General features: G+C 57.5%; 1 protein-coding gene across 1 annotated transcript; it reads right to left on the bottom strand.

Annotated features, from left to right (window-relative positions):
* Positions 1 to 4,921: 4,921 nt before the first annotated feature.
* N4BP3 (NEDD4 binding protein 3) lies at positions 4,922 to 7,863 on the bottom strand. The gene is made up of 4 exons (XM_052644152.1): positions 7,543 to 7,863; positions 6,802 to 7,329; positions 6,100 to 6,354; positions 4,922 to 5,974 (listed from the first exon to the last, which is right to left on the bottom strand). Exons 1-4 carry the CDS (start codon positions 7,861 to 7,863, stop codon positions 5,447 to 5,449), a joined length of 1,632 nt encoding a protein of 543 aa, XP_052500112.1. The 3' UTR covers positions 4,922 to 5,446.
* Positions 7,864 to 13,700: the final 5,837 nt, after the last annotated feature.

Below are 13,700 nucleotides of genomic sequence, written 5' to 3'. Positions count from 1 at the left end.
CCACAGTTCTGTCTAGTTATCCCAGAACTGCTTATAAAATAATCCTGCCTACCCTTCTCATTTTGGAAGCCCATTACCATAATACCAAGATTTTTCTTCAAAATCAAGTTTATTTCTAGTTCTTCATTCTTTCCATTGAGGTATAGTTTTATTTTTACACCAGTGTCATATTGTTTTGGGCTTCCCAGGTGGCTCGGTGGGTAAAGAATCCGCCTGCAATGCAAGAGACACAGGAAATGCGGGTTTGATCCCTGGTCAGGAAGATGCCCTGGAGGACATGGCAACCCACTCCAGTATTCTTGCCTGGAGAATCCCATGGACAGAGGAGCCTGGCAGGGTCATAAAGAGCTTGAAGAGACTGAGCGTGCACTCACCCTTGCCTATTGTTTTACTCACTACTTTGAAATCGGGATTAAACAATGCTCACAAAAAGAAAAATACAAGGTTATTGAGAAAGCGGATCACTGGTTGCCTGAGGGTGGGGCAGAAGGGTAGAGGGACGGGGAGGGGGGCCAGGGGGTGGGATTTGGGAGGATGATGAAACCGTATTGTATCTTGGTTTAGGGCTGGTTGTACAATTCTCTGTGTTGTCAAAACATTGAATTTTTCTCTCTGTACTTTTAAAACGGCAGTGGGCAGGGAGACCACTACACGAAAAGCACACCAGATAAATCTTTAGGAAGAAAGAAAGATTGGTCCTTGACAGAACAAGCCTTGGAATTCTGTACTGAAAACAGTCTTCCATGCCTCCCAGAGTGTGTCCAGGAAGGCCAGGCTAGAAAAAGATGAACCCTCCCCTGATAGCTGATGGGATAGGGGGCAACAGCAGGTGGGACCGTCACTGCCTGCTCTCTGCAGAACCTGGGAGCATCAGGGCTCAGCCTCTGGAGCTCAAGTTGCCTGCTCAGGCCCTGCTCTTCCTTCCACCCTTCAGGTGGCTCCCAGTCTCCTGTTTCTCCCTGTCCCTCCCTCCCTTGCAAAGCTGTGGTTCAGGCCAGAAGCAGCTGTGTCATTTGCAGGCCCCAGAACAAAATGAAAATGTGACGCCCCTTGTTCAAACATCATTAAGTTCCAGATAGTGACAGTAGAGCACTGCACCAAGCCTAGGGCCCTTCTGAGTGTGAGGCCTTGGTGACTGCACGGGTCACACACACACCAAGTTGGTCCCAATTCTGGCCCTTTCCCTTGGCTCCCTGAGGGATCCGCCCACAGTCACAGGACGCAAAGTTCTGTGCCAGCTTGCCGGGCTGCCCAGTATCTCTCTTGCCTCCTCTCATCCCTTTCCAGACAAGACCCTCTGCAGACCTGCCCCACATTTCTCCATGCTGAAATCCAGGCCCATCCTGGAATGCCCTCATCCCACCCTACTCCACAGGAAATATCCTACCCCACCCCCCCACCCGCAGCAATGTCTCCTCCTCAGGGAAGCTTGCCTCTGTTAAAGAAAAAAGAAAAAAAAAAAAAAAAATCGCCATGACATGTGTTGAGTGGTAAGGAAGACTTTATTCAGTGGGGGCTACTGGAATGGGATTTTATGTAAGGGTCAGAGAGTGGCCTCAATTCCAAATACAAGGAAAAGTATATTTCACGGCCAAGGTGCAGGGTGGAGGTAAGTGGATGTACTAAGAGGAAACCTCGGGGCAGGGGGAACTGGCTAAATGACTGCAGAGAATTCTCAATGAAGGCAGGCCAGAGTGACCAGACATAATGTGGGAGATGGTACAGGTGGAGGAAACAGGTTAGAATACGGAGGGTGTTCAGACATGGAAGATGGGAGACTCTGGCTAACCTAACTTACCAGGATTCTTGCTAGAACTGGGCTGCACAAGGAAGCACACAGGAAGGCCCAGTCAGAAAGCTTGGAAGTGCCTGCCCAAAGTTTGGTCAACCTTTGTCCCCTCACCCCACCCCACCACCTGGAGGGATAAGTGAGCCAGCTCTCCTCTGAACTCCCATGGCATTCAAACTTCACCTCTCATATTTCACTTTTTGTTTTTGCTGCATTATTTCATATTTCTTGTTTTTTCTACATTATTTTTTTCTGAATCCAATATAGAGGGCTAAGCCTACTAGAATGGTGGATTACAATCTGATTTGTCACTGTGGGGCTTATACCCTCTTTGGGAAAAGTTTCCCTAATACCCACAGCCAACCAGTCTCAAAGAAATCTACTCTCAATCCCCCAGATGGACCCCTTCTGCCTCTGCGTGCTCTGCTGGCTTGCTCACCACTGTGCAGGCCCTTTGCTGTCCCCACCTCTGTAATGTTGGCACCTTTCTGGCCCAGTCACTACTGGGGACCCGTACGTGTTGTCTCCTTCCCTCACCCTCTGGAAAGGACCACAGGGGCAAAGGCCTTGACCACCTCAGCTTCCTCCCCAAAGGAGGCACTCAATACATCACTGCGCAGTGAATGGTGGTGCTTGGCACAGACCTGGTTGGACCAGGTGGCACAAAAGGTGAATGAATGCTTCGCATTTGAGCCTTTGCCACCTCCCCCTACCACCTCTAGCTTGAACCCATGCCAGTCAGGGGAGAGGTCTGGTCTCTCTTGACTCCAAAGCCCCCCCAGTGCTTTCTGGGCTGGAACCACAGCAGGCTCTGGGGATGAAAACAGAAGATGTGGCCCTCCCCCAGCCATCCATGTCCAGAGCCCAGTGGAAAACAGGCAAACTGACCATTCCAAAGGAACAGACAGAGCTGGTGGAGGGAAACCGGGGCTGTGGGCATAGGGAGCAAGGAATTGCCTGGACAGGGTGTGAGTTCAGGGAAGGCTTCCCTAAGGAGGGAAAATCTGAGCATCATGGTTGGCGGGGGGAGTCTGCCTGGAGAACTAGGGCCCAGAGGGCTGTTGGGATTAGGAGGGGTACCACCATCAGTGACCCTGGAGGCAAGACTGTCAGAAGCCTCAAATGATAGGCTAAGGGACCCAAGAAGCCACTGGAGGACACACACTATCGAGTTGAGAACAAGAGGGACCAAAGGCAGGGAGACCAGTGCGGGGAGCTAGTCTCAGTTCTAGAAAGAATCAGCTCTTGGGCCTAGTCTGCTTGGGGAGGGGGTCAGAGGACAGCTGGGACGCTGAGGGATCCACTAAGGGCAGGATGGAGGGGCTGCCCCAAGGTGTAGCCACTACAGAGGCACCTGTGATCAGCTGGCCCCAGAGCTGCCCAGCCGGCTTGGGGACAGGGAACTGGTTTTCCTGGCAGCAATGAGCTAACAGGATCTGGTTCCCTCTGAGACGCCCCAGCTTCAGCTCTCTTGGGCCCTCCCCCTACATTTGGGCCTGGCCTTGGTTTCTGGCATACTTGCCAAGTTTTGGTACCGCCCACCCACTCCCTGCTGGCTGTACTGGCCAGCCCAGCTCCCTAATTGCTGGGTGGGGAGCTCTTCTGCAGAGCTGGGACACCAAAAAGTAGACCCCAGCCACTGTGGACCATGTGGGTATCCAGCCTGACCAGCTCCAGCCCATGGGGTGAGCCAGGCTTCAGGCTAGCACTGAGCTCTGAAGGGCCCTTTGGAGGAATCACTGACCCAGAAAGCTTGATTGGGTGGGGTGTGTAAAATGGGTATCAAGGCCTGTGAAGAATAGGCCTGCCTAAGCCAGGTGTCCCTACTTTCGCTTCCCAGGGCTGAGTCCAGATAGCTCTCAGCAAGGCCCAGGGACCTATCTAGAGCCACAAGCTCTAGTCAAGCCTGGCCAGGACTGAAGGGTGGGAAAGAATGGAACAGAGGGAGGAGCCCCAACCTAGCCTCCAACCCAGAAGGCCCAAACACACCCCCTTAGACACACCCACCACCCACAGCACATCTCTACTGTACACACCTGCCACTCACAGAGACATAAACACATTATCCCCACAGCAGACAACACACACACCCCACTCTCCGCCCTAAAAGGGCGGGGCCCACTGGCTTACCCTCCACAGCTGTGTCCATCCCCTGCACACCACTCCACCATCAGGCCCCACCTGAGGGGCTGCCGGGTGTGGCCAGGAAAGGATCAGAACACAGCCATAGGGAGCAAACTGGGGGTGTCTGCGGAGATCTGAGGTGGGCCTGCCCCACCAGGCAGCCTGGGAGGGAGACATCTGTGTATTGATTCCCCTGCAGCAGGAAGCACACCTCATTCAGCCCTGAGCCCCTAGACCCTTACAGCCTAGTGCAGCAGCAGGCAGACAGGAAGTGCTCCATGTGTGGCAGCAGATACACTAACGCATCTGTAAGAACACCAAGCTTCACAGCAAGGGCTAGGGAGATGCCACTTGCACAGCCCGACTTGTTCTGTGCTCTCCTCCCACCAGGAGGGAGCAAGGGTCCAGAGAGGACGGGAGTGGGTTTTAGGGGGTCAAGGACCAGCAAGCCTTGGCTAAGAGCAAGGATCAGGCAATGCAGGGCCAGGCACAGGGGTGCTTCCTCCCAGGACAGAACTTTCCAGAATACAAATCAGATCACACCTCACACTCCTGCTCAAGAATACCCCATGGCCCCCAATGCCTATGGGGAAATGTCCACATTCCCTGCTGCAGTTCTAGTCCTTTATCGAACTTTCTCTGCCTCATTTCCTGCATCTTTCCAGGCCTTCATCCCAATGGAGGGGTACACAAGCCAGAGAGAAAGGTGGGAGGCAAGTTCTGGGAGGGGCAGACTACTGGAGGCTTAAGGCTCTCCAGCAGAAGCTGTTTTAGGCTGGCCCCACATCCAGCTGGGCCTGGGACCCGGGAGCCCAGACTTTTTACCAAGAGGACATCTCATATTCTAGCAATGCCTTGGTTGACTTGCCCCTTTGTTTTCTTGGGTTCCTTGGCATTGTTCCCTATTAAAATTCTCACTGATGCTAAAGAAAGGAATTTCAGCTCACATGGCAGCTAAGAAACTTTGTGGTGCCAGGGCAAGGATTCCTCCACTCCCCAACATGCCTGTCCAGCAGCTGCACACAGAGGTGCAGGGTACACCCTGCCCGCCGATCATGGACATGGTGGAGCTGCAGTCCAGGCCAACAGCCCCAACCCAGACCCTCCAAAGTCCTCTGCACTCAGGCCAGAGACAGGCCTGACGTTATCACCTGGTAATTCCTCGTAGAAAATGTGATTTTATTCTGGGGAGGCCAAAGTTCCCATCCCAGCCTCCCCTCCTCACACTGGCCCTTTTCGCTTCACAGGGCTCTTCACTTCAAACCTCCTTTCCTGGGCCACACTTACTCCAGGGCTGGGCTCTACCTGGAGACTCCTCAGCCAGGGGGACCTTGCCCTGGCTCCTCCTGCTACTGGCACCCCATCCAGCCCACAGCCCCACTGGACCCCTCCTCTCGGCCAGCCTCTCCATCCCTGGCTGGTCTCAGCAGCTTCCACCCCAGACCAATGTAAGGAAGGAGCTGGCCATCTCAGGGTGGGCTTGTCCAAGCCATCTTCTGACAGTGCTTCTGCTGTCAGCTTGCTCCGAGGGCCTCAGATCTTGGAGGACTCAAGCCGAGGGCTCCAGGGCGCAGGGGGCTCCCGCAGCGCCCGCAGCTCCTGTTCCAGCACCTGGTTGCGGCGATACATGTCCATGTAGCCACCCTGGATCTCCCGCTGGTAGCGCAGCACCCGCTCCTTTTCCTCCTGCCACGTCCGCCGCTCCTGCTCAAAGCGCAGCGCCTGCTCCTGGCCTCGGAGCCGCTCCTGCAGGAGCTGGGCCCGCAGCTGCTCAGCCCCATCTCTGGCCTCACCGCCTCCCACCTCCCCCAGCAGCCCCCTGCTCTTGCAGTCATCGGTCTCACAGCTGCCTGGGGCCTCCTCCCGAGGGGCCTGCTCCTGCAGGCTCCGCACGGCCTCTCGCAGCCGGGCCAGTTCTGCATCCTGGGCCTGGGCCTGGGCCCGGCTGCCCCGAAGTTGTGTCTTCAGGCTGAAGATCTCAGCTAGCTTCTGAGCCAGTTCCGCCTGGGCTTCCCGCAGCTGCTGCTTCAGGAGGCTGATCTCCGCTGTTTTCTGGCACACCTGAAGGGGGACAGGGACAGGCAAGAGCCAAGCAAAGCAGGGTAAGCGGGGGACCGGTCGGAGGGCAAGCAGAGGATGGCACGACAGTAGTGGGGGCAGGAGTCTCTGAACGCCTGGTCTCTCACCTCCCAGCGGGCTTCCTCCTCTGCTCGCGCACTAGGATCGGCCTCTGGGAGGCTGCTTGGTGGCCGGGGTTCTGGGCCCAGGCCCTGCTGTGCTCGCAGCTCCTTGCGTAGGCGCCGCTGCTCCTGCTGGGCCATGAACAGCTGCAGCTGGAGGTTGCGCTCACTACGCTCGGCCTTCTGGGTCACCTCGTGCAGTCGCTCCAGGTAGAGGCGCTTCAGCTCAGCCAGCCATAGCCGCTGGCGCTCTTCCAACACCTGCCCAGGGGAAAGGGCACTTGCCATGGCCCAAGATCCACATACCGCCCTGCCCCCCTGGATACCAACTGCCTGCACTCCATGGCTGGCCCACTGCTCCAACGCTCCAGCTGCTTCTGATATCCTCTGTCTCAACACCACAGGGTCCAGGGTGCAATGCTTTGGGCACACATGTGCCCCAACCCAGGATGTGGCCTCTGGAGGTGAAGTGTCCCCAGCACGCGGCCCTGCCAGGGAGTCTCCCTCTCACAACTTCCTGCAAGGACCACCAATGACATGACATCCCCATGTCACGTGGGGCCTGGGGAAAGAAGCAAACTCATCTCTCTCTTCCTTACCCACCTATACCCGGAGCCCTGCAGGAGAGCTGGCAGGTGACCCTTCTGTCTGCCCTGTACGCTAATGCCAGGGGATAGAACAGGTGGCCAAGACAACAGCTGCTCTCACCTGTGTGAAGGGGCTGGCACCATCCTCCTCACCCAGGCCCCTTTTGAGCTCTTCACAGGTGTCCGGCACCACAGCCCCCATGTCCTCGGTGACGGGGCAGGAGAATTCGTAGGGGGGCGGTGGTTCGGGCAGGCAGTTCAGCAGAGCCAGTGGCCCAACCTCCTTGGAACCCCGTGAGGCCCGGTCCAGGGAGCCCCCAAGATGGTTAATGTGGCCCAGGGAGGAGCTGAAGGGGTCGGGGCCAGTGCTGGGACTGCGGCCAAAGCTGCCCCCGCTGGAGGAATCAGACAGACTGGGCTCGGGCTCGGGGCCGCCCTCATCCAGGCTGAGGGCGTGCAGCAGCTGGGCACGGGCCTGGGCCTGGCTGGCCCGGGGCCCAGGGCTCAGGGGTGGGTGGCAGGCCAGCGTGTGCAGGCTGCCATTGCTGCGCCACAGCTTCTGGCCCTTGTGGGCCGCCAGGCTCTGCATGGACAGGAAGCCTTTCCCGGTGCCCGAGGCCGGCTTGAATACTGATGGGCGAATGCGACACTGCCAGAAAGAGAGGGCAGGGATGAGGCTCTGGGCTGACTGCTCTCTGGTGCTCCCTCCCGAAGCCCCTGGGAATCCCCTTTGAGAACGAGGGGTACATGTCACCAGGCCAGCCCACAGCAAGACTTCCATGTCCTATCCCAGCCTCGGGGTCTTCAAAGAGGACCCCCCTCCCCGCCCTGCACAGTAGGGAAGGGAGGAGCCGAGGCACACCTTGTCAAAACGCCCCCGTTCAGGCAGCGAGGTCTTGCTGAAGTCACCAGCCCGAGGGTGTTCCCGGTAGTAGAGGGTGGCATAGTCGGCAGGCTCATTCCGAGGGGCCCGCTTGGTGGTCTTGCCATCCTTCTTGGGAAGGTGCAGGTAGCTGAGGAGCTCGCGCTGGCCCAAGCCTTTCCGGAGGAGCCCATCAGGCTGGCGGGAGCCCCGAGACCCTGCGAGTGCCGCCCGTAGCTCTTCAGGGGAAAAGTCTTGCCGTTCCAACAGGCTGCTCACGCTGCCCATGGCAATGCCGGCAGGGCCTGGGGCTGTGGCCATGAAGTTTCACCAGGGCACAGGCGGCTGCTTCTGGGGGTTGGGAGGCTCCATCAGGGGCAGGTACGCACTTGCTGCCCAACTCCCCAGATGCCCTAGAAGCAGGTGCTTGATCTTGTGTCAGCTCCCCCACCCCAGCCCACCCAGATGTGAGTTCCAGAGAGAATCCGGAACAGGACTCCTAGAGAAAGTAGTAGAAGTCCCAAGGCTACCTGTCTAGCGCCCTAGTTCCGACGAGGGGCCAGTGTGTGACTGGGGTCACAGGAGGACCAGGACCTGAAGCAGTAGGATAGGGGCCCCTCCCAGGACTGAGCTGGCAGAATCCATCTCTGACTCTAACTTTGTTCATTCTCCTGCCAGGCACCCAACGTGGTAAGTGGGCAGAGGGCACAGGGAACCAAGACTGGTGGCCTCAGAAGCTCCAATCCTTCTTCTTCCCTTGGCAGGGGGAAAAAAACTTCATTCAACCCCTCTTCCTGCAGAGGTTCAGAGATTTCCCAAGGGAAGCACCTGGCATGGGTGGGGCTAGGGGCTCCAGCGGGACGGATACAAACAGGAAGGGCCCAGGGGAAGGAAGGATGGCAGGAACAATGGCCACAGTTTCCGGAACAGGTGTTCATGTTGGAGCAGTGGTAGGAGGCAGGGAGACGGGGCAGCCAGAGCCCCTGCTAGCCCCTCTAATATGCTACAACTTCAAAGCCCACTGCCAGGCATCAGGGCCCCAATCCTGACCCAATGTGTGGAACCAATCAGTGTGTGGGCCCTGGCTTCCTCATCTGGACAATGACTATGTCAACTGTTATCACTCATGGATGCTGGGAGGACTGGCTAAGATTAGAGGATAAAATGTCCAGTCCAGGGCCTGGCCCACAGCCAGGGTCAACACAGGCTAGCTGAAGCTGAACTTAGTTGGTAGACACACTAACACCACTAGCGAGTGCCCGAGTGACGGGGTTACGGATTGCCTCCCACCTGTGCTGGGACCACACTGTGGAAGGCAGGACCTGTCCCCAGTGCCCCGCTGGATCCCGTGTCCATCCCAGCCTTTGGCACACAGTAAGTGCTCAGAAAGGACTTGCCAAATGAACGAATGCCACCTTCTCTGCCTGTGTGCTATGCTTAGTCACTCAGTCGTGCCCGACTCTTTGTGACCCCATGGACTGTAGCCTCCAGGCTCCTTTGTCCAAGGAGATTCTGCAGGCAAGAACACTGGAGTGGGTTGCCATGCCCTCCTCCAGGGAATCTTCCCAACCCAGGGATTGTACCGGGGTCTCCTGCATTGCAGACGGATTCTTTACCATCTGAGCCACCAGGGAAGCCCAAGAATACTGGAGTGGGTATCCTCTCCAGAGGATCTTCCCGACCCAGGAATCGAACCAGGGTCTCCTGCATTGCAGGTGGATTCTTTACCAGCTGAGCTACCAGAGAAGCCCCCTTCTCTGCCTCCTACCCAGCTATTCCCATTCCTGAACAGACACCCAGCAGGCAAAATGCAGCTACCAGTCTGATGTGCCCCGCCCCAACTGCCCCAATCCAATACACTTCTGGGACACAGACTCCTACCCCAAACAATGGTTAGGAGGTTCCATCCTCCTCAACCATTTCCAGGTTTTGTGTTTGTAGAAGACAAAGCTCTCCATGAGGAGGGAGGGAGAGGGGTGGAAGGCACGGCCCTGCCCCTACATCCTGCAGTCCTCAACCTTACCTTGGGCAAAAGAAACCTTCCCAAGTTTCCCTTTCCTGTTCCCAGACAGCTCAACCTCTTTGGGGGTGCCACAAGCCACACAAGGTTAGGGGAGTCATCTAGATAAGGGATGACAGGTGCTGGGCACCTACAGTGATGCAGCCCTGCGTAGGGGTTTCATAGAGTCCTGGCACATGGTTAACTGTGTTTTTTAGGTAAGGGCAATGGGGCTCCAAAAGGTGAAGTGGCCTGCCCAAGGTCACAGAGCTGGTCAGAGTGAGGTGCTGGTCTGTGATTACAGTACAATGATTCGAAATGTCTAGTGGGAACCAACAATGTCACCCACAACCCAAGAGTTGGAATTGAAGCATCTTGCCTCCCACTCCTCCCACCCCTTCATCATGACAAGCCCACCAAGCAACAGACAAGCCCATTGAACTCCTGTCACTGCTTCTTGGGGACGTAGACAGCAGACAATCTGGTCTCCAGCCCACCCTTTATATTATCTCTCCATGGGACACCTCCCTTGACCACGCCTCTGCTGCTGCTGCTACGTCACTTCAGTCGTGTCCGACTCTATGTGACCCCAGAGACGGCAGCCCACCAGGCTTCCCCGTCCCTGGGATTCTCCAGGCAAGAACACTGGAGTGGGTTGCCATTTCCTTCTCCAATGCATGAAAGTGAAAAGTGAAAAGGAAGTCACTCAGTCATGTGTGACTCTTCGCGACCCCATGGACCGCAGCCTACCAGGCTCCTCTGTCCATGGGAATTTCCAGGCAAGAGTACTGGAGTGGGGTGCCATCACCTTCTCCATGACCATGCCTCAGTTTCCCCCAAATGGGAAAGACTCTACTTTCTCTGCCTTCCTATTGGGTTGCCGGTGACAGCCAGCACAGGGACAGGGAGGTGAAAGGGCTCTTGAGCTGCAAGCCTGATGAGAGCCTGAGAGCAGGGATGGTGGCAGGGGGAGCTAAACATGCCCACTTCATCCCAAACACACACTGCTTCACGTTCCCCTGGCCACAGCCTCATTTCCTGTCTCAGGGAGCAATAATCAACACCCCATAACCCCCACAAAGGGTCCCAGGTCGAGGGGAGAAGCAGTCATGGGCCGAAACACGCACACCACACACATACTGCAGTCCAGTCGGTGCCACCAGTGGCCCAGAAGCTTCTCCGTGAGAGGGCACAGCGAGGCTCACACACACTCAAGGTCATTCACACTGCACTGAGCACCTTCCACACACAAATACCCAGCTGTCCTTCCTAGCCCCGAGGCTGCTAGATGTAGGCAAGTGTGTGTGTGTGTGTGTGTGTGTGTGTGTGTGTGGCAAAGGAGGGCATGGGATAGGCTTTTCTTCACACTTGAGTTGAGCAATTTGAAATAATTCCTGAGCTACATGGAGGGGCACCAACAGCCCTTCCCTTTGTCTTTATCTAAGGCCCCCACCCTTCCCCCTCCTCTCTCCACCCCTCCTAGATAACTTCTCAGGCTGTATTATTAGCTCCTCCGCCTTGGGCCAAGGGCCCTGGCTTTCAGGAGGCTCTACCCTGCCCAGGTCTCTATCTGGGGACAAGATAGAGACCTAAAAGACTCCATCCACCTCCCCTGCCTTCCCCACATCCCCCAATACACACATTCCTTCCCGTTGCTTGGAAGCCCAGGGACTGGCCCAGGGCAGCTGTGCAGGAGAGGATGTGGAGGGGGAGGAGGGAGGGAGAAACAGCAAGTGCCTTGCAGCCCCACTGGGGAAAACAGGGCCTCCTCCTCCAAGTGCCTGGGCTTCTCTACCCAGAACTCACGACATGCCTGGGGCCCAGAGCTCTGCACAGAGCAGAACCTCGCCGCTGCCACCCCACTGCTCTGCCAGCAAGCTTTCAGCTGGTCACGTAGGCCCTATTCTGCACAGGTCCTAGTTGGTCCCAACAAGGTCCCTTTAATCCTGCTTCCATCTTCCCCTCCACCCACTCCAAGATCAGACAGCCTGGACACTGGGAGCATCTCTCTGGACCAACTCTTGGAGGAGATCAGAGAATGGGGCTGGGATACAGCCCTGGCCATGAAGCAGAAAAAGACAGGACACTCAGGGAGGCATCCTGGTGTCCCTTAGTGGGTGCCTCGTTGGGTCAGCCTGATGCTGGGCCTGGCACATGCTCACAACACACATGGGAGAGGAAGAGTGTCATCCCCCACTTCCGAGGAGAAAACTGAGGCCCAGGAGGTAAAATAAAGTGCCTAAGGTCATGTTCAGCTGCACAGGGAAAAGTCCACAGGCTGTCTACATTTAGAAGCCTGCCCTGACCCCACTGTGCATCTCCGCTGGAGTGTACCCAAAGCACTTGGGTAGGAAGCTCCCAGTCCGGCCTCGACTGCCTTTAGCCCGTCGTGAGCCTTGGCCCCAGGGAGGGTCCCACCACCTGCTGGAGGATCAGCTTTGCTGAAGGGAGTGACTGCAGCTGCCCCTGAGGAATGAGACTGGAATGTCCCAGCTCCAAAAGAGGGGGCAGTGGGTAAGAGGGGCCCAGGGAGAAGACGGGAGAGGCTGGCATTCCGTAGCCCCATTTCAACTCATGAAGAGGCAGAGTCCTGCTGGAGTGATTCTTAGTATCACCAAGTCACTTCTGCTCTACAGTTTTTATCAGCCCTTTCATTTCATCATCTGATCTCCGCATCAGCTTCATGGAGGCAGGCAAGACAGTAGTTACCCTTTCCCCATCCTACAGCTAGATAAACTGAGGTCCAAAAAGAAGTGAGCTGCCCATGATTCCACATGACCAGCAATCCCAACTCCCCAGGCAAGGCCCTCTCTTCTGCCCCAGGCTGGGGTTACTAGCCAGGGGTTACCAGCTGCCCTCCCTGGGCTCACACACTGCTGTGGATTATGTCTGTTCAGCTCCCCACACCTGCTTCTCCCAAGGGTACCTGCAGCCAGGTTGGCTTGTATCCCAGTCCCCTCAGCCTGGAATACCCACTGCCTGCCCCTGGGTCAGGTAGAAATAGTGGAAACACCGCTGCATGGGCACTGTGAGCCCTGGAAGCTGCTAGTTCCATAGGCGGTGGCGTGAGCAGACTGGCCGCTCTCATTCAGTCTGGCACATACACACCCACCCACAGCCAGTCGGCAGGAGAGGAGCCCTGCCCCAGGAGGGCTCTGGGAGGAGGGAGATCACCGGTTCCAGGATGGCCTCCTGCCTCTCTTCTTCCCTGGGCCGGCCAGGGACAGAGCACCACGGCCGCGGGACAGGCTGAGCCCCCGGTGCAAGCCAGGAGAGACCGGTCTGCTCGTGGAGGCGGGAGGCGGGAGGCGGGAGGCGGGAGGCGGGGCGGGGCGGGGTGGGGGGGCAGCGGTAGGCTTTGCCGCGTCGGAGATGACAGGTCCCGGTCCTTTTTTCCGGACGCAGTCACGGCCCCGATTTCCGCCCGGCTCCAGACGGGCCCTCACTTTGGCCGAAGGTTGTGGCCAGACTGGGATGGTGCTCAGAATCTGGGAGCGTCCGCTCTTCACGGGACCCCTGACAGCAAGCTGGCAGCTGCCGCTCATACAGGGCTCATATAGCAGAGGAAAGGGGTATCCCGGAGGGGGCAGGAGAGGGCAGGAAGCCGTCTCTTGGGGAAAGTGGAGGTTGGCATCTCCACGGAATTTCCTCGGGGAAGGATGTGACAGAGGCGGGGGCTCCCTCAGAACTGGGGGAGCTCCTCAAGCTACCTGAGGGTTGGGAGGGGATGTTTCTCCCAGGCTTCTCTCTAAGACTTACCCCGAACGGATGGGCTGTGGGCGCGGAAGCCGAGGTCAGACTCCCGCGCCAAGGGCACCTGCCCAACCCCAGTGCTGGTTCAGGGGTCCCAGGAACTCCTCCAAGGAAAGTGCGTTTTGCGTGGGTTACGGAGAGCGTAACCTGTCGCCTGCCCTTTCAGCACAGCTTCCCTGCCCGCGGACGGTCCCCGATCCCGCACCTCGGTGCTTCGGTGTCTGGAAGTAAGGGGTACCTGGACGTACACCTCACCTTGCCACCCCTGCCCACTCCTCCGACGGGAACCTCGCCTGCGTAGGGCTGCGGGCTTGGCCAAGGTCGCCGGGAAAGCTAGACCTCGGCGGCGGCCAGCCCCACCCCCCGAGTCCAGCCCTGGGCCGCGGCTCCAGCCCCACGGTGTGCC

The sequence above is a fragment of the Budorcas taxicolor genome, chromosome 7 (genome assembly GCF_023091745.1).
Source record: "Budorcas taxicolor isolate Tak-1 chromosome 7, Takin1.1, whole genome shotgun sequence".
NCBI lineage: Eukaryota > Metazoa > Chordata > Mammalia > Artiodactyla > Bovidae > Budorcas > Budorcas taxicolor.
Note: the sequence above shows the minus strand (reverse complement) of the source record. Positions and strands in the feature narration are given on the sequence as shown.